The sequence below is a fragment of the Leptodactylus fuscus genome, chromosome 2, assembly GCF_031893055.1.
Source record: "Leptodactylus fuscus isolate aLepFus1 chromosome 2, aLepFus1.hap2, whole genome shotgun sequence".
NCBI lineage: Eukaryota > Metazoa > Chordata > Amphibia > Anura > Leptodactylidae > Leptodactylus > Leptodactylus fuscus.
Window position 1 is genome coordinate 53,553,182 of NC_134266.1, and position 26,970 is coordinate 53,580,151.

At 40.9% G+C, this 26,970-nt stretch overlaps 1 protein-coding gene across 1 annotated transcript in view; it reads left to right on the top strand.

Annotated features, from left to right (window-relative positions):
* The window catches only part of POLA1 (DNA polymerase alpha 1, catalytic subunit), a 198,263-nt gene that overhangs the window by 59,678 nt on the left and 111,615 nt on the right, over nucleotides 1–26,970 (top strand). Inside the window, exons 26-31 of the mRNA XM_075263727.1 lie at nucleotides 5,798–5,830; nucleotides 10,952–11,044; nucleotides 12,959–13,164; nucleotides 18,565–18,697; nucleotides 20,785–20,916; nucleotides 21,769–21,943. Coding sequence (XP_075119828.1) covers nucleotides 5,798–5,830; nucleotides 10,952–11,044; nucleotides 12,959–13,164; nucleotides 18,565–18,697; nucleotides 20,785–20,916; nucleotides 21,769–21,943 — 772 coding nt within the window. The remainder of the gene's footprint in view (nucleotides 1–5,797; nucleotides 5,831–10,951; nucleotides 11,045–12,958; nucleotides 13,165–18,564; nucleotides 18,698–20,784; nucleotides 20,917–21,768; nucleotides 21,944–26,970) is intronic.

Here is a 26,970-nt window from a genome sequence, read left to right on the forward strand (position 1 = left end):
TGAATTACTGAATAGATTTGCTAATTAAATACTCTTTGTTCTGCTGCAGTTGACATTACAGGGTAAGATCTTGAACAATTATTCTCAACAGCTGTACTTTGTTAAGGAGGAAAAAAAAAATTAAGCATAAAGTTTATTTTTATTTTTTTATTTTTTTCATTTTTTTTTTAAGCTTTAAGTTGGCACATTTTTTAAATACACTTGAAGTAGGAGGAGGGGGCGAAATTCCTTCATCCAATTGACGGTGGAAAGATGAATATGCAGGTGCTGCTGTGAAATGAGATAACTGCAAAGTTGACTTATTAATGAAGCTAGCAAGCCGTTTATAACCCCCTCAGCAGCGAGCTGTCGCCACTTCCCAGTGATCCTCTGTCAGATTGGATGGAATTAGATGTGCGTCTGTCATTGGCAAGACCTAAAGCTGTCACTGGTGCTAAATGAATGGCTGTAATAGCAACTGCTGGCCCATTGAAAGCCCACCTATGGCCGGCCAAGTGTGTGGTACGTGTTACCACTAATTGATGAGGAGGATTTACTTCTAAACCATCCTTGTTGATTGTTTCCTCAGGCTTTCTAACCTTCATGTTGAAAAGCAGTAGCCTAAATCTTAGCCTTGTATAGGAGAGGACTACAGTTCAGGGGCTATGATTTTAGCAGTTTTAGTTCATTGCTTATTCCATATCTATCTATCTATCTATCTATCTATCATCCCCCCTGGAATATTACTACAGTAAACAGAGCTTATATTACAATGGACAGGGATTTCGAAAAATTTATTTGCTCAGAGCTAAATTTTTCAATGGGTTTTCTATACCACACTGGTTAGTTCATAGTAAATGTATAAAGCTTACTTATATTAGCTGCTGGTCTCCTTTTCACTCTTTCTACTACACTTCCTCTGAATTTCAGCCCCGTGATATGACCATGAGCCTCCTGGACTACTCTATTAACACTACTGGTAGTCTGAGACGCCCCTTTCTGCTCTTTGATGGACTAACTGAGGCCTCCAGATTCCATTCACACATACTTTATGCCTTGGGAGGCCAGAGGGCTAGAAAATGGAGCGGCCCTCTAGCCCCTAGGTGTCTGCAGGGAAACTTACTGGGGACTGTATTTATGACTTCCAAAGGAGAAGGGAATTTACTGGAGATTTTTTAGATAATCTTGATTATTGGGATATTGTATTTATTTATTGTTTGTTAAAAATATAAGTTATAGGTTTTAGTATTTGCTGTTGAGTGGTCTGCATCTCTATACTTGCCTTCAAAAACAGTTTATATACCTCCCAGTTATAAACAGCTTTTCATATTTTAATAGTACAATTAAATATAAGAGACTTTGTAATCTATCTTATTAAGGAGCTCAATTTCCTTCTCCACTTATCAAGTCTTAATTCACATTTGCATTGGAGTCTCTGTAGGAGTCCTCCAACACAGATTCAACCTAAAATCAACAGATAGAATAATCCTGTCTGTGGAGTCCAAGGGTGTCCTCAGGTAACCGCTTTTTAAGCAGACCGTTTCTTCATCCTGCAGGTCCCCATGTGGACCTGAACAACTGAGAGCCGACTGCTACTGTGAACCTAGTATAAGTTGTTCTCCTTCTCCAAATCTTCAATCTGACCACTTGTTGACATTTTATCCTTCTCTGTATTCAACTTCACACATAGACCTCTATGGAACAGGAAGGGGAGGAGTGGGATTCTCCTGTCAGCTGGACAATTGATTCATTGCTTCTTATCTACAACCTAGCAGTGTTTAAAAGCAAGGAACAGCAGAGTGTAGCAGCTGCACGTTTGAGTGTCTTTTCTATCTCCCTCCTCTTTTCATAGATGAATATGTAGAATCTAACTGCCTGAAATGTGTAGAAGAAAACACATTTATTTAATAAGCTGTATTACATTGTTTCATATATTAACCTATATTATTAATTTATGAAAATTTGTTTATAACTGGAGAAACCCTTTAAGCTATGTATATGGTGAATATTGACTTCCAGTTTTTAGCATCTTCATACATTTCTAGTAGGATTAATCCTGCGGTCACACTAGGCGTTGTGTGACCAGGGACTCCGGTCCCCATTCCAGGACTTTTCTTTCCCCCAATTTTGGGCGGAAACCCAGCGGACCTCACTATAGTCTATTGGGTCTGCAGGTTTCTGCTTTTTAACTGGATGGGGTTTCTGGGTTCCCCAAGCAGACCCAAAGAACAGCAACCTGAACAGTATTGTGAACAGAGATGCTACACCGTACAGATTTCCGAAAATAAATCCTCTAGCTGTATTAGTTTGTGGTGGATAACAAGTATTTTGTAGACAAAGATTTTAGGAGCGTTGTGAGGTCCTCTCTAAAGTAGAGAAGATTGGAAACCTCTTTTTATTTTTGGAAGCTGCTTTAAATTTTGCTCACACAAGCGTCTTGCATTTTGGTTCACCACCAAGCCATGACAGATACGTATGCTGAATCTGTTTGATGATTTTTTTTTGTTTAGCCCTATTAACTTATAATAGAGCAGGTGGGCAAGATAATAGGCAAGAATAGCACCCAGGACTATACAAATATACCTAAAACTGCTGGTTGTGCTAAAGGGGAATAAAGTTGGGGCAGGTTGGAAACCCCCCCGCTGATATTGCATGAGGTTGCCCAGGCCTCACCTCTTCAGTTTGCTGCAAAGCGTTTTGCATTTGCTGTAAAGAATGCCGTCTCTTTCAATTGTGCAACTGGCATCGCACAGGCAAACAATAGAGCAAATGGCACAATGTTGGTGTTTGTTAGAGCATAAATAGTCTTGAATGTGATGATTTGTTTTGCAATCAGTCCCATATGGTTCTCTTGAATAAATCAATCTGCGCAACATCCAGCAAGTAACAATACTTCAAATTAGGCACAGGAAAAAACTGCAAGCCTACCTACTAATAAGGGTGACGTATAGATTTTATAGAAGGCACTTGTGGCAAGAAGACTACAAGAGATTTGAATGAGAACAAATGTTTGTTTCTGGCTAAATGTTTTATGAAATTCTTATTAGACAATTATCTGCATTTCCTTTGTTTGAGTTCTTTAGTGGCAGCTGCGCCATCATTTACAGTTGTGTGTTCCCGTCCTCTGAATAGGAACACGTTGCGCTTTATATCATTCGCCCACATCCCGGTGTTCTCCTTCGAAGTTTTAGCTTCAACAACCTACATGTTTATATCCTCCCCCCCCCAAGCCGGCTTCTCATTGGTTCAGCAGCCGGTGTTTTTGTGTTATTGTGTTTTTAAGGGGCGGGTTCCACTTTTTGATGCACTTTGGTGAGTTTGAGGTAGTATATTTCTAAAAGCCTAACTTGTGTCTTGTACCACGCAAGGGCAGAGTTCGAGTTCCCTGCTCCTGATACCAGTGGTTTGGTGCCATGTTGGTGTGAAGGGTTGCATAGTCTCTGATCGTGCGCTATTTTCACTGAGACCCCCTTTAATATATGAAAACCGCCTATGATAAGGTCACATTATATAAAGATCTATAGATTGTTTTTTCTTTTCTTCCATCCATACTGTATCTATCTACTCTATCTGAAGTAGACTTGTTTGGAATAGGGGTTTTTATGGAAACCTACAGTATAGTAAAGTTACACTGCGTGGTGTAATTCCATATGCGTTTCCATTCTCCGAGGCCTATACTTTGCTTTTGGTTTACATTGGAGGTCTATGAGTAAGTTATACAGCCGTATGTTCAGCATGCATTGAACAGCCTTAACTTTAATTCCAAAATGAATACCTCCCATTCTCGGTCCAATGGTGCATTTTAAGGTGAAATCCTGTATATTAGGCAGCAAGTAAACTATTCCTTCAAGCTGATGTGTCAGAAGATGGTAATGTGGACAAGCAGAAGCACCCGAGTGATCCAGCCATGTAAATTTAGTCCATATCAAAGTCAGAGTTTTGGCAGATTTTGTGTGTGGTGTATGTTACAGTATTCAGTGGTTGGTACTTGCCAAAATTGGCTCAAGTAAAGTCATTCAGTGTTTGCTAATGGACAATGCACCCTATTGAACTGTAAATATCATCCAGGAATTGTTGAGTTTAGGGTATTAACTTTGACTCGAAATTCGCCAGGTCTGTGGATTTTCCCTTTGTACTTGAATAGGAACAGAGCTGCATCCGACACCGTACACTGCCGTAGCTTATGGCGCCCGGAGAACAGCTGATCAGTGAGGGGTCTAGGTGTCGGGAACCCCCATCAGATACTGATGATCTATCCTCTGGATAATTGTTCACTTTGACAGTCTTTACCATTATGCAGTATGAATAGAGCCCTAGATTTTGATTGTATATGTTTTTCTCACACTGTATAGAGCTGCCGGTATGAAAGGCCTCTAGGACTGGGCACTTTTGGGTTTTCACTTGCGTTTCTGGGAGTTCAGCACATTCTGCGTTGCTGCTATTATGATAAAATAAATACTGAACCCCAATATGTGATAAAATGATAATGATGGCGACAGGCATTTCCGCTCCACAATCTCTGTGATAGATATTCCAGTCATCCTCTTCTCAACCTTTTATCAATACGTTCAGTGAATTATATATTGCTTTCAACTGCAGGGAGGGGAGATAAGACGCACTTTACATATAATGTCCCTGTATTTCCATGGTTTTCCGTATGCTATTATTTCAGTGACATTATGGTTTATGCAGGCAGTCTTGTATGTAAATAGAATAATACATAAAATGTCTTCCCCGGCAAACGGATTCCCTTTATGAAGACTTTACAGCCCTTGGCACTGAAAGAGGAAAGATACAGTAACTTGTCATTTTCAATGCTTGATCAATAAAAAGGTGATTTGTTGCCAAATGCTCAAAATGGGTCTGAAAACCCCGTGTAATACTCTCCGATTCACTATCACTCCCATTCAGATACTACCGCAGTCCCTTCCTGGTCTCTCTCTCAATACTCAGAAAATGATTGGCTACAACAGTGACCCGCCCTAAGCAGTGATTGGCTGAGCGGCATATCCTGTTTGTACAGGAAGTAGGGCAGTAGAGGGCAGCTTGGTTACAGAACTGATGGGCTCTTGGTATTTTATACCTATTCTGAGCCTTTGGTTACCCGGTCATAGAAAGTCCCTTTAAGCTAAGGCCCCAGGTTGCAGAAATGCAGCTTTTTTTTTCTGTTGTTGCAGATTTTGCTGCGTTTTTTTTTTTTTTTTTTTTTTCTCTAAAGCCAAAGCCAGAAGTGGATTGAGCAGAAAGTGGAAATGTAAGAACTTCTTATATATTTCTCACTCCTTTTGTAGCCATTATTGGCTTTGGATTTAAAAAAAAAACGCAGAAAAATCTGCAACTAAAAAAGCTGCATTTCCACAACATGGGGCCTCAGCCTTAGGCTAAGGCCCCACGTTGCAGAAAAATCTGCAACTAAAAAAAAAAGCTGCGTTTCCGCATTGTGGGGTGACAGCCTTAGGCTAATGCGTTGCGGAAATGCAAAAAAAAAAAAGCTGGAATTCCCGCAATGTAATGGAAACTCAGCTTTTTTTGTTGCAGATTTTGTTGCGGTTTTTTTTTGAGCCAAAGCCAAGAATGGCTGCAAAAGAAATGGGAAGTATATAGGAAGTTCTTATACTTCTCCCTTCTGCTCAATCAAATCCTGGCTTTGGCTCAAAAAACCGCAACAAAATCTGCAACAATAAAAGCTGTGTTTCCGCAACGTGGGGCTTTAGCCTTAATGTTGTCTAGTGTGCGTGAAGTGAGGTCTATGCATTATGTGTCATAGGTGATATACTACAGATATTTCAGTAATGTTGTCATTTTTTTTCCCCACCAGATTCTGCTACATACCAAGGAGATGGTGCAGAAGGTAAGTTCACCGGCTTTCATGTATCAGTTTGTTTCCGTCGCCTCCCCCCCCCCCCCTTTTTTAATCTGCTAAGAAAAACAAACATACCGAACAAAAAAGGCCGCACCTGGCGAAGTTGTTGTGCGCTACAAAACTGTAACCCAAACAAACCGGAAAGCAGTTCTCTTCGGATGCCTATTTACCAATGTAATCCTTCCTAATGGATTATAGCTTCATTCTTTCTCTAACACAGATATGATGGAGCGCTGCTTGAAGCCTGTATGCGAGTCTTTCCAGCAAATTAGCAACAGTGTTAATTAGAGTTTACTTGCAGTTCCGCTATATTGTATGAGCTGCAGTGTTGTGTTTATTATGATTGTTTTTCTGGCTCCCTTCATCTTCGGCTAAATAGTTTCAGCATCATATACTATTCTGAGCATAAAATAAGCACTTTTTCTGCAATTTGGCTCTTGCGTGCTAATTCTTGTGCAGAAAGAATATTTATTTTATTTCAATGCTTGGTGGTATCAGTTGTCTAGTTGCGTGCTTATCAGTAAAATGGCACATTAATAAGCAAGTAACATAGCTACCGTACACAAATGCAGTATATATATTTTCTAACGTGTGCTAGTACTTGGTGCAAAGCTTGTTAGTCACAGACCTAGGTTAAAGGATGGAAAAAAAAGTCCAGAATCTATAAATATCAGCAACTTTATTACATTATCTGTAGTAAGTCTTAGTGACTCGTAGTCATAGCATACCAAACCTAGAAGAGACAGATGCCAGGTAAATGGCATCTAAAGTAAGAATTTAGTTGCCGGACCAAGACCTGTAAAGACATTTCCTCCTATTATAATATAGGATCAGTTCAGTGGGGCTTCCATATGTCAATGTAAAGCTGTTACTTACATAAGCGCTGCAGTTTATCAGCTTCACTGAATACCGAGCACAGCGCCGTACATTGCATAGTGGATATAACTTGGTATTGCAGCTCAGCCCCATTCACTTGAATAGGACTAAGCTGCAAACAGGCCACATGATAAATGAATGTGATGTCATTAGCCTGTGAAGCACAAGCGACACCTAACCGAATGCTACTTGAACAGCTGACAACTCAAAGCAAAACAAGGTAAGTATGACACCTTAATATATAAAAATAACAATAACAAATGAAGCAACTGTTAAAATAACATATCAAAAAGCTTTATTGAGTATCAAAATTGGACATACATGTAAAACACAAGTGCATATACAGGGAAATAAGATTGGAGAAAAATAGGGTACCAAGATGGAATTAGATCCCCATGTATTGCTGCAAGACACCTACAAAAGGTATATATAAAGTAATATGCAGTGGCAGTAAAAAATGACAGTCACAGACGTTTCCCACAACAAGTGGGGCGGTCCCTACACATATAACTATTGTATGCCAATGCGTTAGATAATAAATGAACCCTGAAAAACCAGGGAAGTGTGTCCTGAGCCACAAGTAGCCGTACGGAGCAATTTCAATACCACAAGCAGCACAGAATACCAAAGTATATAACACTTACCCATGTGGGTGGTGTGATGTGAGCAACCAGGGGACCGGTCCCTACTCTCCAATGGCCCGACGCGCGTTTCGGCACGCAGCCTTCGTCAGGGGGGTGTGTCGGAAAGGGATATAAAGGGCTGGTATATATATGCCGGCATATAGAATATTGCGCCAATCAGATTCAACATGTGCGAATGGCAATCGATGAAGCAGGAACTACAATGCCGGATATCCGTGATGGCGCGTGCAAACGATCCTCCGCCCAGAGCGTCACATGATCGCACGGTCGAAGACGAGGCTGGAGTAGTACGCATAACTGTACCAGACCTCGCTATCAATCGGCCGCGTCACGTGACCCCTGACGTCAGAAAGAGCATGCGCACTGGACATACGGCGTTCCATAAGAGTATACAGCCCACAAAGTTGAATCCATCGGTTTATTAGTGAATAGAGGAATTGGACCAGGACGCATTTAAAGGAAAAGTATAAATAGTGTATCCAAAATGTGTACAATTATAATAATTACCCATAACAAATCAAAAGTTACAAAACCTCTTATGTGAGATGCTAATTTAAAAACAATGTAGCCTTATAGTGAAAATAGAACATCAAGATCCTTATTAGTAATAGCGATCCATAAGAGGTCACATAAAAGATGTTAATTAAGAATTCTGCAGTGCATAACTTGATAGTGAGTATTAATATATATAGTCTAAAGTATATTAACCATAAAAGTGTAGTGAACAAGAAGAGTAATAACCTATATATCATGACTAGAGTCAAATTAAACACATAACATATCATGTATAAAAAATAATATACAAAAAAAATTTATTATGAAAAATATAAAACAATGTATATGCACCACAACCGAAAGCGGGTGTGAATACATCCAGAAAAAATAAAAACATATGGATGAAGAAAAAGAGTTTCTTTAATCCATTGTGATGAGATGAGAAGAAACGACAGCATACAGCGGCCTCGTCCATAACCCATATCACTCATGATTACCGGCATATACCATATACCTATAACTAACAAAAAATAGTATTAGAACATATATTAAAAGACAAAACACAAACAACCAAACCCAAAAGGAAAAACCCCAATATAAAAAATTATTAAAAGAAATACCATATAGTGTTCAGGAGATGTTTATAAAAAGGAAGCAAAACCAAGGGTCTCATTGAGGCCATCAGGGACAAGGGTGCCAAGTCTCCATATCCATTTGGATTCCACTTGCGCTAATCTTTTTTTGAGATTACCACCCCGAATGTTGTTTATTACACAGTCAATGCCACGGACGCGTAGCAATGTAGAATCACTGTCATGACAGAGAAAGAAATGTCTAGCAATCGGTTTGGATCTATCTGTCACTCCGTCTACACTGGCTGTAATATCTCGTACGTGTTCACGCACTCGTACTTTCAACTCCCGAGACGTTAGGCCAATATATATTTTCTTACATGGACATGTGGCATAATATATTACACATCTCGTGTTGCAACTGATCCTTTGTCTGATCTGGTAAGTTTTATCACCTTTACTATTACAGAAATCTGTAGCTTTCTCAATGTTAGTACAGGCCACACAACGGCCACAGGGAAAACAACCACTTTTTGGAGGACCTACCCCAAAGATCCTAGGCTCTTCTGGTTCATAATGGCTCCGCACCAGCATGTCTTTTAAATTCCGTGCTCTACGAGAAACAACATTTGGAGTAGGGGAAATGTATTTTGTTATGACCGGATCGCCTTGTAAAATGGGCCAAAACTTTTTTAGTATCCGAAACATTTCATCCCATTGGGAGTGATACTGTGTGATAAAACGTACCTTTTGTGAATTTTGTTCTACTCGCTTAGAAGAATGAATTAGGTCCGATCGTGAAGATTTTTTAGCTCTACTGTAAGCCTTTTTAATGGAACGCTGGCTATAGCCCCGGTCGGTAAAACGTTGTTTGAGGTCCTGGGAAAATTTCTCAAAACCTAGATCTGTAGAACAGACCCGTCGCATCCGAAGAAACTGTCCTATCGGTATAGCTTTAATGACCTGTGGGGGGTGAGATGAAGAGGCCAATAAGAAAGAGTTTACAGCAGTTCCTTTCCTGTAAATTTCAGTTTGTAGGTTATGTGCAGTGTCTCTGAAAAGACAAACATCCAGAAATTCAATTCTGGATTCGTCACAATGGTAAGTTAAATGAATATTCAAATTATTACTATTTAATCTGGCGATAAAGTCACCAAATTCATGTTTCGTTCCCTCCCAGATGATCAGGATGTCGTCAATGTACCGCATCCATGATTGGACACGGCACATTGACGTGTCCCGATCATCTGGGAGAAGGTCCCTCTCCCACAGCCCCAGGAACAAATTAGCATATGAGGGGGCACATGCCGCCCCCATCGCTGTTCCCTGGAGCTGCAGGTAGAAGGACCCTTTAAAGGTGAAAAAATTATGTGTAAGGATATATTCCAATAGGGTAATTAGAAACTCACATAACTCCGGTGGAAAGTTGCTTGTACCGAGAAAAAATCTGCTCGCCCTTAAACCGTCTTCATGGCGGATATTTGTGTATAAGGATTCTACATCACAAGTTGTTAATAGTGTGTTTTCGTCCAATGGTAAACCGTCAATTTGTTTCAGAAGGTCACTGGTATCACGTAAAAACGAGGGTAAGGTTTCAACTAGTTGTTTTAAATAAAAATCGATAAACCGGCATACATGCTCAAACGGACCATTTACTCCGGAGATTATCGGTCTACCGGGAGGTACAGTTGGATTCTTATGTACTTTTGGTAAAAGATAAAATGTCGGTACTGATGGCTCTTCAACTCTCAGACTATTAAAAACTGAACAGCTGATCTGTGTAGGTCCTGGCTATCAGACCTCCGCCGATCAGATATTGATGGCCCTTCTTAGGATAGCCCTTTAAGGTCATCGGTATGGTCATGGGATATGTCTGTATACTGTTTTTGGAATGCTCAGCAGGAAGCAAGCCATGATTTCAATGGCCCCTAAGAAGTTATTCACCTACTCTCTATTATTAACACCTTTTAAGCCTTCGTTGGGCTGATAACTTTCTGTGTGCATGAGCTGATAGGTGGGAAATATACAGTGAAGGGAATGTATGTGATGTGTTCTATCTCCCCCATATGTAACTACTATCATCTCAGTACAGAGCACATTACGGTGATAAACAACCTTTGCTATAGATGTCACTTTTGTAGATTTGAAGAAAACCCACTTAGAAGGGTTATGCAGATGACATAGTTGGTGCAATGGGGGCGGGCCTTCAGCTCTCTGGAGCACTGCGTGTGATGCTCATGTAGCATGGGTGATGTCAGCAGTGGGAGGATCAACTCTCGCTGCACAGAAACTGATGTCACTTAAGAGAAAATCTACACCAGCTCATAGATTTGACTTTCTGGCACATGGGCAAGATGAAATTCAACAATTTTATTAAGACCCCTGTTCAACACAAGCATGTAAATCTTGCCCACTGAAGCCCAATAGTATGCTTTATACCTAGAATGTGACACGCTTGTGTGGATAAAATTATTTCCCTTATTTGACATTAACTTCTTGCTTTTTTTTGTTCTATGGCCTAGATGAATCTGGAGGTGATATACGGTGACACAGACTCCATCATGATCAACACAAATTGTAACAACCTTGAAGAAGTGTTCAAGCTGGGGAATAAGGTTTGTATTTGCTCTTTTAGGTTAGGACTACACAGACATATTTTCCTATTGGAGTGTCATGGCCAGTGGCCTGTTTTTCTCCCTTTTTCCCCCCGGATTCTCTCAGCAACATGCTCAAGTACAGTATAAGATCTTAGTTATACAGAACCTTATTATAGCCCCTACAGAAGTCTAAGAACTTATACGGAGAATTACACAACCATACATATGAAGACTGTATGAAAGAAGAAAGTTGAAGTTGTGTACTTTGTGCATTGGTCCAGATTTAAAGAGGACCTTTCACCATATCTGGGCACAGGCAGTGTTATATACTGCCAGAAAGCTGACAGTGCGCTGAATTCAGCGCACTGTCGGCTTTCCCGATCCGTGCCCGGTGTAAAGCGCTATCGGTACCGTAGCGCTTTACAGTAAGAAGGGCGTTTCTGACCATTAGCCAGAGACGTCCTTCTGCCTCGCGGCGCCAATCGCGCTGTGCTGTGGAGCCGGGAGGAACGCCCCCTCCCTCTGCTCACACAGCTTGTCTGTAGACTAGCATTATCAGGAGAGGGAGGGGGCGTTCCTCCCGGCTCCACAGCACAGCGCGATTGGCGCCGCAAGGCAGAAGGACGTCTCTGGCTAATGGTCAGAAACGCCCTTCTGACCATAGAAGAGCTACGGTACCGGGCCATAAGCGCTTCACACCGGGCACAGATCGGGAAAGCCGACAGTGCGCTGAATTCAGCGCACTGTCAGCTTTCTGGCAGTATATAGAACTGCCTGTGCCCGGATATGGTGAAAGGTCCTCTTTAAGCAGAGAAATACTGGATGTTATATTTTGCAAACTGATGCCGCTGGGCACAAACCTTTTCCCATAGGAAACTGAAATGTAAAGATTGAGAGTTTACATTTCATATCCACTGGCTAATACGGTACAAAGATAATTTTTTTCTCATAGGAAACTGTTTAGTTTTGCTATCACTTTAGGTCTGGTATAGGAGGTTGACGCAGCAGTTTGGGTTCTGATGCATACGTACACTTATTTCACCTATTACCTTCACACTGTTCATGTTAAAGATATTTTTATAAGGGCGGGTTCACTTCTGCGCCCGGTCTCCGCTTTGTGGGTTTCTGGCTTCTTCACGAGAAACTGGACAAGAGACGGAAACCTGGCAGTCACTGTCCGCCCATGAATGCCTTCTGGTCTCTGCAGCGAAACCAGTTTTTTCAAACCGAACACAAAGTCCTGCATGTCCGACTTTGTGTCCGGTTTTTAAAAAAACAACCAAAAACCGGTTCCACCGCAGAGAGGCAGAAGACGATCACGGGCAGACATTTTAAAAACTGACTGCCAGGTTTCTGTCTCCTGTCCAGTTTCTCAAGCAGAAGACGGAAACTTTCAAAGCGGAAACCGGGCGCAGGTGTGAACTCGCCCTCAATTATGATTTAGAATTCTAAGAATTAATGTGTTGTAAACATAGAGAACAATCCATATTTTCCTGATTGGATCCATATGTTATAGTCTGTCTGTATATTTTTTGTTTTCTTGCGTATTCTTCTAATCTTGAGCTAGGTTCACACTGGCATTAGTCACTTGATTCTGATCCGGCATAGGATCAGAACTATGGACTGAAAACTAATAGAATGACAGATTTTTTCGTGTTTGTTTTAAATGGAAGGTGTAATCCTGTAGTCTGAGGATTTATCTTCCATTTGAAAAATAAATTGAACAAAAGAAAGCTTCCATCTTCTTTTCAACATTATAGAGAAGGTTGACTGGTGCAAATGAAGGGTGTGTCATCTGCATTCATATTTCTGTAAAAGTTTGTCTGTTCTGAACCTATGAAGGAATAAAGAACTGCATTGTGAACCTAGCTTTACCAAAAGTTGTCTAGTATTTGTAAGCTTAATGCTGTAAATAATCATTGTGTCTTTTAGGTTAAGAGTGAAATAAATAAATCCTACAAATTGCTGGAGATTGATATCGATGGCATCTTTAAGTCACTTCTGCTCTTAAAGAAGAAGAAATACGCTGCACTCATTGTGGAGCCTACGGCCGATGGGAAGTATGTCACCAAACAAGAACTGAAAGGCCTGGACATTGTGAGAAGAGATTGGTGTGAACTTGCTAAAATGGCTGGAAAGTAAGTTGTGTTCCTCTAACAGGAGTGTGGAATGTGTCGTCAGGCAATTACATATTGTTTAAGTCAAGTTTTTATGTTTAAATATATTTTTAAATTTTTTGGGTGAGGTTTTTTTTCCCCCCAATATATTTTCCATGTTTTCTAAATATCCTAACAAATCCTGCAGCGCTCACACTAAACTGCTAAGGGCTCATTCACACAGGGGCGGTGGGGGCAGATTTCGACACAGAGAGTGACGCGGGAGCCGCGTCACTCTCGGGTCAAAACCCTCCTGCCGCAACCATCGCAGTCGCGGCTTTCCCCTCCGTAGCCGGCTCAAAAGAATGAGCCGATAGCGGAGGGTGCTGCCGCTAGGCGAAAGCCGCGGCTTCTGCCTGAAGAAAGGGCAGCTCGCTTCTTTTTTCGCCTAGCGTTAAAAAACGCTAGCGAAAAAAAAAGAGCTACCCCTCTACATAGACTAGCATTATATGGGGCGGATTATGACGTGGATTCCGCTGTCAAAATCCGCCTCCATGTCCCCGTGTGAACTAGCCCTAAGGGCTACTTCACACAGAGTTTTTTGGCAGCGGTTTTGACGTGGAATCCGCCTCAAAATCCGTTTGCTAAAACAGGTTCCATTGACTTCAATGGGAGCCGCTCGCATCTTTTTTCCTCTAGCTAGTAGCGAGATGACCTATCTTGCCACGGATTCTGCGGTTGACTCAGCTGCGGCGTCTGCGGCACGAGCCTACCTCCCGATGAGGCCCATTCATTCGGGCCTAATCCGGAGCGGAATGCCGCAACGGGATGCCAGTGCTCTGCACCAGCATTGTATCGTGGCAAGCCATGCAGTATGTTCACACTTGGAATCCATTTTGCACCATGTGAACATACACTAAGCTAAATTATGTTCTTATATTGTTCTTTATGAGATTATTTCGCAGCAACAACCTCACTTCTCAGAACACTGATGAAGATGGCTAACTTGTATTGGTAGATAAGACACAGAACCCACCAGGCGCAGTAGGTGAGGGTGGACTCTGTGCACAGTTTAGAGGGATGCTTCTGCGGCCTCTTCACGACTTACCTTACACCAGGGGTAGGGAACCTTCGGCTCTCCAGCTGCTGTGAAACTACAACTCCCATCATGCTCCATTCACTTCCATGGGAGGTCCAAGAGGAGCAGAACAAGTATGCATGCTGGGAGTTGTAGTTTTGCAACAGCTGGAGAGCCGTACGTTCCCTACCCCTGCCTTACACGGTACCATACTTTTGTGTATTGGCTGTACTTGGTATGTCAGCCTATCTTTATTTATTTGAATGGGACTGAGCTTGCGGCATGATCATGTGACCAATGAACATGATGTGTCCGAAACTGCTGGATTTTTATTTATTTATTTATTTTAAGTATAGATAATAAAAAATGTTAAAAAAAAAAACAAAAAAACCCACCAACAATTCATGTATATTATGTTTAACATAAAAACTTAAGCAAACATACCCATAAGCCCCCATTCACTAGACAGACCTAAAAAGCGTCGCCTTGGTCTCTGTGGGAGACTTTAGGCAAGAAATACAACTGTATGCTTGCACTTAATACATCTAATATAAATGTATCTTCCCACATTCAGTTTTTCCCTTTGCAGTGAAAACCCGGATATGCCTCTAAAAACCTAAACAGGTGAAGATCCAATCCTGAAATCAGAGATGCCCCTAGCGCAGCCACGTACACATTTCATATGTCGTAAAGCAAATTTAATGGGGGTGCAAACGCTGTAAATTTGTTCACCTCCCCAAACATAAGGGGACCCTGAATTTGTAGACCGTTTAGGATGTGATGGTTAGATGAGCTTGAAGACTATATATGCGCACACGCCATTTGTATTTCAGTATTTCTGGGACTTTAAATCGGTATCTATGATGCTTATTTATGGGTCAGCATACTTATTTAGCAGCAGTTAGTTTTGCCGCCAGCCTTTTATCCACGCACAATAGTGAAATGTTAAAATGGACGTTTAGAATAGAAACAGATAATGCCGGAAAAATAGCATTCCAAAAATGCAGTGTCTCGCTACGGAGACCGGACTCGCAATAAACTCAAATTGCCGTTCCGCGTCGCGCTACCTCTCGATTTTATCTTGTAAAAAGCACAATAACAAATATGAAAATATTGAATGCTGTGTGCTTTTGTTAGCGCTCAGTAAGGAACTACGGCTTGACAAAGAAAACACAGGCAGTAGGGACTCTAGATTTAGTGGTATGAATCACATGTTCCTTAAGTGTTGACAATGGCACATCTGAGGTATTTTGCAGTACACAAGAGGGACAAAATACCTCAATTGTGCACATTGTGTAATAAAGGGACAACAAGCCTGCTTAAGAAACTTGAAATAATCTGTGTTTCTTCCATCAAATAATGCAGACTTTAACTAAATAAGAGTGCAGCGATTTTTATTTTATTATTTTTTATTTTTTATATGTTTTAAAATTGGGTGGAAAAGGTATTAATTATTCCAGAGACGCAGCGGCGTCTTACAAGGCAGCACATGGGACCCACATTAAGGAACGTCGGCTAATTCTCTAATGCGATGGTATTAGTCTGAAACACTCACGGTTCATTGTGAAATACGTATATTTAGAGCCGAAAGCAACATCACATCCCATCGGGGCAATTCAGAAAAACTTTTTCAAATGTTTTATTGGGGATAATTTCTACATTTTGTTTTTGATGGGATATAATCTAATTTTGATGGTAAATATAGGTCTATAGTATATGTAAGGGATAAAAAGGACTTGGGTATTGGAGTTATATAAGCATTCTAAGCAGCAGGACTCGATATTAAGCTGCAACAAAAGCAAATAAAATATTTGAGTATATAAAAAGGGAGATGGAAACCATAAATTCCAGTGTATGTAATATTACCCCTCACTTATTACCGTATATACTCAAGTATATGCTGAATTTTTCAGCACCGTTTTTGTGCTGAAAAAGCCCCCCTTGGCTTATACTCGAGTCAGCAAAAAAAAAAAAAAAAAAAAACATTTTTTTTTTTAGGAGGGGGGTCTATGACCAGCCGCAATATCAATGTATAGAATCTCCTATAAAATAGTGGGGGGAAAAAAAGAAGCTTTGAAAAATGTTTTTAAAAAGTTGTAAATCCCTCCTTACCCTAGAATACATACAAAAGTAGAAAATGACTGTGAAACAGAAACACATTAGGTATCCCTGTGTCTGACAGTGCCCGGTCTACTGAATATAGGGGATCTGTAGTGCTCCTGTTCCGTCAGGAAGGGGTTAATAGGAGCATTGCAGATACCCTATATACAGCCAGGATGAATTCCAAGTGTGGGGGGGGGGGGGGACAAAAAAAGAAAATAGTCCTCAAGCTCAGGGAAGGGGCAGACAGACAACCAAAACACCCCCTCCCCTTTCCCAGCACCCAGCAACTACTGCACCCAAAAACTCCGACCATTTTAATTTTTGAAATTTTCCAGTGGCTGCTGCATTTCCCCCCCTCGGCTTATACTCGAGTCAATAAGTTCTCCCATTTTTTTGTGGTAAAAAACTATAGTATATACGGTAGATGTCTTCCAGAAACTTCACATCAGGTGTAGCCGGAGTTGAGCACTGGAGTCCTCTCAGTGAAGTGTGTGTGTGTGTGTGTGTGTGTGTGTGCTTTGAGTCCTTGAACTTCATGTGCTCCCCTACTCACTTGCAGCTGATTGACAGACTTCTCCCTACACCCACTCAATCAAGCATCAGGGGAAATGTTCTCCACATGTTTGAGGACAAAATAAGTGACCAAGCGTTGGAATGGACATCTTTGTGCTACCCTCTGATATGGCAGCGTAGACCTGAATGATTCTGAAAAGTGTTAATTTCTTCTTTGCCTATTTCTATATGAAATGTCTTTGCACTGTTAAGGTAACATAACAAATTAATTTAGGCTTAATTACCTTTTATTTTCACCCGCTGTTATTCATCTGTGTAAGTGTAGCTTTTTATAATCTTTCAGTATTCGTTATCTGACTTAACTCTGCAGGGGCCTTTTAATAAATACTTCGTAGAAAAGGTGATCTCAGGAAATGATTTTGGAGCCAATAAGGGGCATACCGGCGTTGGTCAGCTCCGATAGAGTATGTGCCAATCAGTTTGTTCTGTCTTCAGTTAGTTTAGGTTATTACAGAAGGAAAATCAAACTTCTTTTCACCATAACTGGGAGCGACCCTTCCGTTCCGCTATATGGAAATACATAACACACTTTCCGAGAAACTGGACAGGGGACGGAAATCCGGCAGTCAAACTGTTTCGCCATGGACAGGTACAAAACGCTCACTGTCGGTCACTTTGCAAACCCATTCTAGTGAATAGGTTTGAAAGCTGACTGCCGGATTTCTGTCCCCTGTCCAGTTTCTCGGGGCAGAAGACGGCAAGCCAGCTGGATTGGCTAAAGTGGGCACGGGCACAGGCTCTTTGATGTGAGGTGTAAGTATTTATCTGCATCTTTGTTGTCTGACATATCAGGTCCACCCCTGGTGTCCCTGTAGGCTGATCTGCATATCCATAGAATATTATTTTCCCTCTTTTGTATCATCAGTTTCTCAGGCATTTTGGACCTGATAAACTCCTTTAGACACGTTGGCCTCACATTGTGGAAACCCAGCTTTTTTTTGTTGTTGCAGATTTTGCTGCAGTTTTTTAAGCCAAAGCCAACATTGGCTTGAGCAGAAGGTATAAGTACAATAACTTCCTATATAATTCTCATTCCTTTTGTAGCCATTCTTGGCTTTGTTTAAAAAACAAAACAAAAAACTGCAAAATCTGCAAAAAAAAAAAAAAGCTGCTTTTCTTGCAACATGGGGCCTCAGCCTTATACAGTAATCCCGTAAAGAATTTGATCAGTCTGCAAGTCCTTATATAGCAACTGATGGGACTTTTGGCTGCAGTGACTTGTAATTACATAGAAAGGCCGCGTATGGAATTGATCACTTTGCTAATATTTTGTGTCTTGAAACAACAGAAAAACTAAAGAAGGTGCCTTGAGCGCGCATCAGATGGCCAGTCACCAGGGTCTAATGGGAAGTGTGGCTTATTCATTGTTGTCAGATTTTTTTGTCTGTGGGTTTTGTGCTCTGTTCTTCTTAAGATGCTTCTGTATTTTCTTGGAGAATTATCAGTTAGCTTGCACTGATTATCACTGATTTCATTTGTTCCAAGGAAGGTTGTAAATTGTCTCTTTTGTTCCTGATGTCCCAATTATGTTCCACCTGCCTCCACTGACCTCCTTAGCTCCTGATTCAGTCAAATTAGCTCACTCTTCTGATGGATAATATCGCCAGCTATGGCAGAACAGCTTCATCTGCACTTCTTTTGTTTTCTGGAAAATCTTTTAAATGTCATTTTCTATTTTTCCTTTCTAGTTACGTTATTAGTCAAATCTTATCCGACCAACCCCGAGACACTATAGTAGAAAACATTCAGAAAAAGCTCATGGAGATTGGAGAAAATGTGGTAAATGGCAGCATCCCCATTAGCCAGTATGAGATTAATAAGGTAATTGTCTTTAAGGGAGTGATGTTTCCACATTTCTCTTTGTTGTTATATAATTATTGAAATATGAAAATCTATTTATACGGTATTTAGTGTTGCAGCTTTACCACCTCAGTGTTGTGCATCTAAAATGTCACCAAACTTTTCTTTGGTTTTCCGGCAGTATTTGTGTCAGTAATGAATATTGTAATATACATGAACACATTTTGGCTCCTTTCAGTGAAATCCTGCATTTCTTTTTTCCCTTACTTCTTTGACAGCTGTACCCGGCTTCTCACTGTGTATTATGTAGGGGCTTGTGTGTAATGAAGAGAACACAGGGGTGAAGGAAGACTATTTCTACACTTATCTCATCCAAACATGGTGTCATGAAAGATAATTCTCATATGGCACATAAATGCAGTTCTATCTGTGCTATTTCCAGAGATATCAACATCTGATTTGGAGCATCTGTAGTTACATAGAAATATCCCAATCCAGACTGATGATATATCTGGACATGATACAGGTAGAACAGCAGTCTCTGTGTAATATGAAAGACAAGTCTCCTGTTTCATGTAATACCAGAATTTCTTTGTTTTATAACGCCTGAAATGTAAGTTTGAAGTAACCCTCCTCCACTCTAATTTTTCCTTCATTTTATAGAAAGGAGCCAAAATTTGGTAATAAAGTATAAAACAAAATGTATTAATACTGCCAGAAAATCCAAAGCTGTTTTATTTAGAATAGAATAACTTTCTATCATGACCTAGGGCTGTTTTTTTTTTTTTTTTTTTTTTTTTAATGTAGATTGTGAGCCCCACATAGAGCTCACAATGTACATTTTTTTCCCTATCAGTATGTCTTTGGACTATGGGATGGAAATCCATGCAAACACGGGGAGAACATACAAACTCCTTGCAGATGGTTTTATTCCCTTGGCGGGATTTGAACACCAGGACTCCAGCGCTGCAAGACTGCAGTGCTAACCACTGAGCCACCGTGTGGCCCCAGACCTAGGGCTGTTTGAGTTATAGAGTAGATTCTCCTGTAATTACTGTGTGTATTGTATGGCAATGGAAGGAAAAACAACTACAAACTGCAGAATATGTCACCCAGTGACCCAGAGAGAGTCTTACTCCTTATGTGCACACACACCAGCTGATCCTGAAAGGTCACCTGAAATGACAGTGCCTTTTAACTGCTACTAAAGTACGCTAGAAACTTTGTTTTCTCAACTTTTTCTTCTCTACTGTATGTGTCGATGGAGCCAATAAAGCAAATTCGAGCTAGTCAAAAGATATTAAGGCTATGTTCCAACTTTACCCCAGCTGCATGTGAAGGAAGCCCTGCATGCGACCACTAGTGATCACACAGTTATGCAGGTAGTTACCACTTTGGTGGCACTTTCAGACAGGCTTGTAGTTACAATGTGGTCTGGCTTTAAAGAGGGCCTTTCATGTCCTCATCAGTGTTTCGGTTTATATATCTAGAAAGCCGACCGTGCACTGATTTCAGGGGGATCCTCACAGCTTAGTGTCAAAACTGAGCAGTAAGGAACACCCCTCTTTGACAGTACAAGGCTGTGTTAGAGTACTGTCAGGGAGATTGTTTCTCACAGCCTAGTGATGACGTTAGCTTGTAAGGCCGCACTTCTGACAGTGAAGAGATATCACTGCTGAAATGAGGGCACCGATATCTCCATCACAGAGGCACGTACTAGGAAAGCAGACAGAGCGCTGCACCCCCGGTAAAGTCTATGGAAGAGTACTATCAGGGGAGGTGTTCATCACAGCTCAGCATCATCGCATCTGTGTGTCTATCACATGACCGTGGACTGATTTTTATTCACTTGGAGTAAACAATAAATCACAACAGGCAGAGATCTAATAAGAAAAACCCAAAAAAACTGAAACTTGACAACCCCTTTAAAATTTGACGACCTAACCCAAAAGGGAAGGCCATCAATGTTTGGATGTCAGCATGAACTAATACGCCAATACTGTTTTTTTTTTTTGCTTGTCTTAGTTCACAACTGTTATTAAATAATGGATTCTTTTGTTGTTCTTTGTTGTTGTTTTTTTTTTATTGTTTATTTGTTTTATTTTTAGGCCCTAACTAAGGATCCACAAGACTACCCGGACAAAAAGAGTTTGCCTCACGTACATGTTGCCTTATGGATAAATTCCCAAGGGGGAAGAAAAATGAAAGCTGGTGATACAATCTCTTATGTCATATGCCAGGTATGCTGCTCTCTCTTGGTGCTCTACATGATGGCGGTGCTATAGAATACATTTCATATAGGCCTCTTACAGACCCCTGTTCTTGTGAATGCTGTGGAGTCCACTAGTCAGATCCCCGGTGATCAGACATTTATTATCAATCTTGTTAATAGGGGATACATTTCATTTGTAGGAAAACCCCTTTAATGTGAGTGGGAGAGATTCACTTAATAGGGAAGCAGAAAAAAAAGAAATTCACATTAAAGGCTTTTATCTGCTTTTATTTTGCTTTTTTGTTACAGGTAGAAATTTGTCAGCAGCAGCGCAAGCAAAGTTGTTGAGATTTTAACCCATGCTGTGGATTTTGACAGCAGATTTCACCCTTTGCAATGCAGAGGGGTAAATAAGGAACCAGATTGCCACAGATTCGGTGCAGATTTTCCAATGGGTCTGCAGGCATAGCCGCAGTGAAAAATGGCTTGTGTTCAGGGCAAGGATATATGTGCTATACTGAGTTTACACTTTATACCCCTTGCCTTCTCTGTCTGTATTACCTATGCCAGTTGGCACTATTGCTGATTTTGATAGCTGCAGCAGGAACCGTTTCACTTGCTTTATTATATTGCATATGAATGGTTTCCAGACATGAATGCTACATGTTCACTTATGCCAGTTTTTTAGGCCGGTGAGCCCTGGCCAGCAAGATGGTGAAAATTTAGTAACTGTGAATTTCTGTGGGCCAGACAACAGTAAAATGATTATGAAATGCCAGAGTTAGCACCTGTCTGTGACCTCTGCGGCGATCGGAAGCATAAATCTGCCATTCTAGTATCTTTAAAATAGACCTTATGTGCTTGTCTCTCTTTCATGTAGGATGGGTCGAATCTGAGTGCCAGCCAGAGAGCATATGCTCCCGAACAGCTGCAAAAACAAGACAACCTTTCCATTGACACACAATACTACCTGTCACAACAAGTTCACCCAGTAGTGTCTCGAATTTGTGAGCCCATAGACGGGATTGATTCTGCACTTATTGCTGCATGGTTAGGTATGTATGACCAGTAACATAAGATGCGTGTCTCCACGGAGAGTCATATTTTCAAATTATGATGAGAACACAATACTTTTTATTGTTTTGTATTACAATAATAGCCACAGAAAGTATATTCCAATTTCTTAACTGTGCCACACATCTTGTGCAGTAAGGAGCTCTGATCCTCTGCAGGTGCAACATGGAACAAAAGGCAATGATATGGTAACATGTTGACAGACAAATTTTGGTAATCTGTGAGGTATTCTGATATATTACAGCAATTTTTTTTTTTTGAGTGTTCTTTATAGATTGCTGGTTAGTTTGTGGTAAGGGAAATAGACTTTACAGGGACATTTTATTTTCTCATTTGCAAAACAGTTTTTTAGTCTGAGGCCCCACGTTGCAGAAACAGCTTTTTTTGTTGCAGATTTTTCTGCATTTTTTTTGAGTCAAAGCCAAGAATGGCTACAAAAGGAATGGAAAATATATAGGAAGTTTTTATACCTCTTCCTTCTGCTCAAGACACTCCTGGATTTGACTCTAAAACTGCAACAAAAAAAGCTGTGCTTCTGCAATGTGGGGCTATAGCTTTAGACTTCCTGCTGATTTTTTTTTTTTTGTTTTGTTTTAAATATGGCTGTGTGTACTCTATATATTGTGTAATATCTGTGCACACAGTCATGAGAAATACAAAGTACACCCTCTTTGATTTCTATGGTTTAAGTATCAGAACATAAAAAAAAAATCTAGTCCTTAGGTTGTAGTTACCAAATGTTAACACTTTCTAAGAAGCACAGCATTACATTATTTATTTTAAAAAAAAAAAATGTGTAAAATGCAGAATCAGAGCGTGGGAAATTAACTACACCCTTTCTGCCCCCATAAGAAGTAAGAGGGTAAGTAGCAGTGAGCTGCTGCTAATGAAATGCCCTTCATTAATTGATCATCACATAGTGTGAACACCTCTATCAAGTTTTGTCAGTTTGCTGGTATGGAGCATTCAGGTATGTGTTGATACAATTCCAAGGAAGACAGAACTCAACAGTGATCTTAGAGAGCCAATTGTTGCTGCCCATCAACCTTGTGGGTGAGGGGTTAAGGCCATTTCTAAACTGTTTGAAGTCCAACACACAAGACTGATCACCTCCTACTCTAGATGTGTTTAACGTATTGTTTTATTCACTGCCCTTTTTGACGCGTTTGTACTAGAAGGGGTTAAACCCCTTCATTTCTTTGTATTTGTTCCACCCAACTGTACTGAATGAATACAGTACAAAAACTAGCACTCTTTCCTCTAGGTGGCAGCACTGGCTACCACTTAAACAAAAGTAAAAACGTCTTTGTCCATTTTTCTATCTGTTAAGGTTTTTACCTAGTTTACAACTCCTAACTCTTTCATGTTTTGTGATCGTTTGAAAAAAAAAAAAAAAAAAATGAAGAAAAATATTTTATGCGTTATTACTACACAGAACGGTCATTACGTGACACTAAAATGTCCAAACACAACCAGAAATTCTCTTAGTACTTAGTAATTGCCAAAAATTGTTGAAAAAAAAAGTAGAAAAGTTTTTTTTTTTTAAAACAAAATTGTGAATAATGGTATTCAGATCTTATACAATGCAAAAAAAAAAAAAAAAGTATCTAGTCTTCCCAGCTTCTTCGGCGTGTTTTATTTTAAGACCATTACAAAAATAATCCACTTTCCTGAAAAAAAAAGTGTAAATTCCATTTTCCCTCTCCCAGGGAGGGTGTAAGATAAAAGGTTATGCTGCTGTCTATAGTGCTAAATGATACAAGCTGCCATGATCTGTAGAGTAAATCTGAAATAATTAACAGGGCCAATTGGCTTTGTCAGTGTCATGAAGTGATAATGGAGCTGGGTGCAGAAATGAGGCTTCATCTCGGCCAGTTCTCAGGGTCTTCTATTTCCATTGTTTCTTTTGAAACGATAGTTGCAGCTTTTCCCCCTGGGAGCTCGGTGTTAAGGTTTTGTTTAGCAAACAGGGGGCCAAAGTGCCCTCCGGCAGGTGGATCCAGCCTGCCTGCCCTTAAGTTGAGACAGTGAACCGTACCGCATTTTGGGAAGCTGATGTATCATGGTCCTGCACCTCCCTGCTGTGCTTTTAGGGTGGAAAAAAAAGACAATCAATGCTCAGGATAAACTGCTGAGATGAAATGACCTTTCCGTTCCTTTATAAACTGTATTTCTGATACACAAAAATAGGCGTTGGACAATTACCACCTCGGTGAACTTCTTAAGCTGGATGGGAACAGGACATTACAAGTATATTTTTCTGCTAGCAGGTTCTGATAGGCAAATTTTTGTTTCTTAGGTTAAAGTAATGTTTGTTAAAGACTGAGAATTGCAAATTTAGCAGCTCACTCTGGGATGGGATGTGTCTGCCTGTTATGCCAGATTGCTAATCTATAAGACCTGAAAGAGTCGCAATCTTTGCTAATGTCAGGTTTTTCCCCAAAAAAATAAAATAATGTGACACTTGTGTCTTTTTCACGACCCTTACCACATAACATTTCAGGAAAGTGGAGGACAAAACCATCAGCCCTGTCATATTTATTATTATTAATTAATGCCAGATCATTGGCAAATGTGATGACTGAAGTCTATGCCACCTATGAGATGCTGCACACTGTATAAGCGAAGGATGCTCATAAGGCATGGAATCAGGTACGCCAACAGTGGCAATGTGAAGACTGGCATTAAAAATGTATTCATAAATCTTCACCATATTGTGCATCTATACCATCTAGATCAGTGGTTCTCAACCTTTTAAAGCAAAGTACCCATGGGATGAGAAAATGTTCCAACTGAGTAACCCTAAAGTAGCAATCATTTATAAATGTTTTTAAAAAATTTTGTGCGTTTGTTAAAGAATGTTTCATTAACAAGTATGTATGTGAAATCCCTCTCAATGTCATCATACGTATTATAAAGGCCCCCTCCATTTCCCCACACTCAGTATAATGGTACCACCAGTGCCTCTACATGTAACATGTACAGTAGTATAATGGCCCTCACACCTCAGTGTCTCACATATAATATAATGACCCTCACAGTGTCCCCAAATGTAATATAATGGCCTCATCATGTAAAACAAGAACCACCACAGTGCTAAGTGTCCTCCATATAGTATAATGTCCCATTGTGGCCCCTCCATGCGGTATGTTACGTAGTGGGCTCCAAGCAGTATAATGTCCTCTACATTAATAAAAATCCCACATACATAGGGATTTTTCTTATAATAGCAGGATCAACCGAACCCACATTTTACTGTGGTTTAGCAAAACCTGAAATTTTAGGGGGCTTGTCACCCACAAACTACAATTATACCCCATGGTTTTGAAGAGTCCCTATAATTAGCTGAGGCTGCGGGGAGATAATCAAACATAAAAACAGTGTTATTTACCTGTCCTGGTCTCTGACGCTGCTCCTTGGTCTCCTATGACCTACAGAGATGAGACCAGGGACGCTACGTGACCCATATCACCAGTTGATGTAATCTCTGTAGGCCAGAGGAACACTGGGGGAAACACTGGAGCCCAGGACAGGTAAGTAACACTGTTTTATGTGTGTTTACCTCCTGCGGTGTCCGCTACTTATAGTCTTCCCATGGCTCGTACCTGGGGGATTGTTGGACGCTACACAGAGCTGTCTGCTTCCTTCTCCATTCTCTTTGAATCACTGCTTTGAACAGTTGATCATAGGGGATGTCGGACTCCAAGTATTGTAATCAGATATTAATGACCTATCCATAACATAGGTCATCAGTATTTTGGCATAGAAACCCCTTTAATAGACCAACCAGTACTTTTCTCCTGCTGTGTACCCCTTTTTCTCCTCTGGTACCTTTTCTTTCATTTTCATCAGTGTAGGGTCTCCTTTGCTTCCCTCGACACTTTCATCTAGCTCTGGAATCCAAGCTCTGTGGGGTTGAGGTCGGGCGAGCGGGCAGGCCAATCGAGGGTTATGAGGTCACTGGTGTGTTTATTAAGCCAGTCGAGTGCCAACAAAGAGCAATGACATGTTGCATTATCCTGTTGGTACACAGCATCTCCATCAGGGAACTTCAGCTCCAGAAAGGGGTGCAGATGGTCTGCCATAAGTTGCACATATCGAGCACCAGTCAGTTAATACCTGGACAATGGGGCCGAATTGTGACCCTGTGAACACGACCCAGACCACGACAGAGCCCCCTCCCTCTTGGACATGTCCCTGTTGGCATGCAGGATCCATGGCTTCATGGGGCATACGCCATACTCTCACACGCCCTTCATCAGACCGTGCCACATGCCTCCACTGTTCCATGGTCCAATGACGATGGTCGTTGGCCCATGAAAGTCTTCTAGCTCTGTGTTGTGGCCTCAGCAAAGGGACACTGGTCGGGCAATAACTGTTGTAGCCTATGCGGTGCAGTTCTCTGCGTACAGTCCTGGTGGAAATGGGGTCCTGGCTCTCCACATTCAAATCAGCGGTGATTTGACCCACAGTAGACCGTCTAGATCCCTGTAAGACACTGCGGAGGTGACGTCTGTTCATGGAACACTTGTGGTCAACCAGTGCACCAGTTTATGCGGCTGTCAACGTTGTCTCTGCAATATTGCAGGTCCACTTGAGATTCTGTTGACCTTAAAACCCAAATTCCCAGGTAATCTCCAAAATGCTATGCCGCATGCGTCTTACACCGATTATCATCCCACGTTCAAAGTCGCTTAACTCTCAACATGCTGCCATGTTCACAAGACACCTGTCTGCATCAGACTGCTCAGATATGCTGGCGACACTAGCGCCATAGGCCGCATCGCGCCACACCGTTTGAGCGTTATATCTGACACAACCGGCACTGGGACACGCCTTCCTGTGACTTTTGGCCACGGAGTGTATCTTGCACTATTGATTTAAGGATATCTTCTTAAAAAGTTAGTGGCCAGTTGTGTCACGTACTTTACTCTCATGACCACTTTAGCCAGTAACTGGTGATACAGGCAGGGGCGGCACGTGAGTCCAGTGATCATATGAATAATGT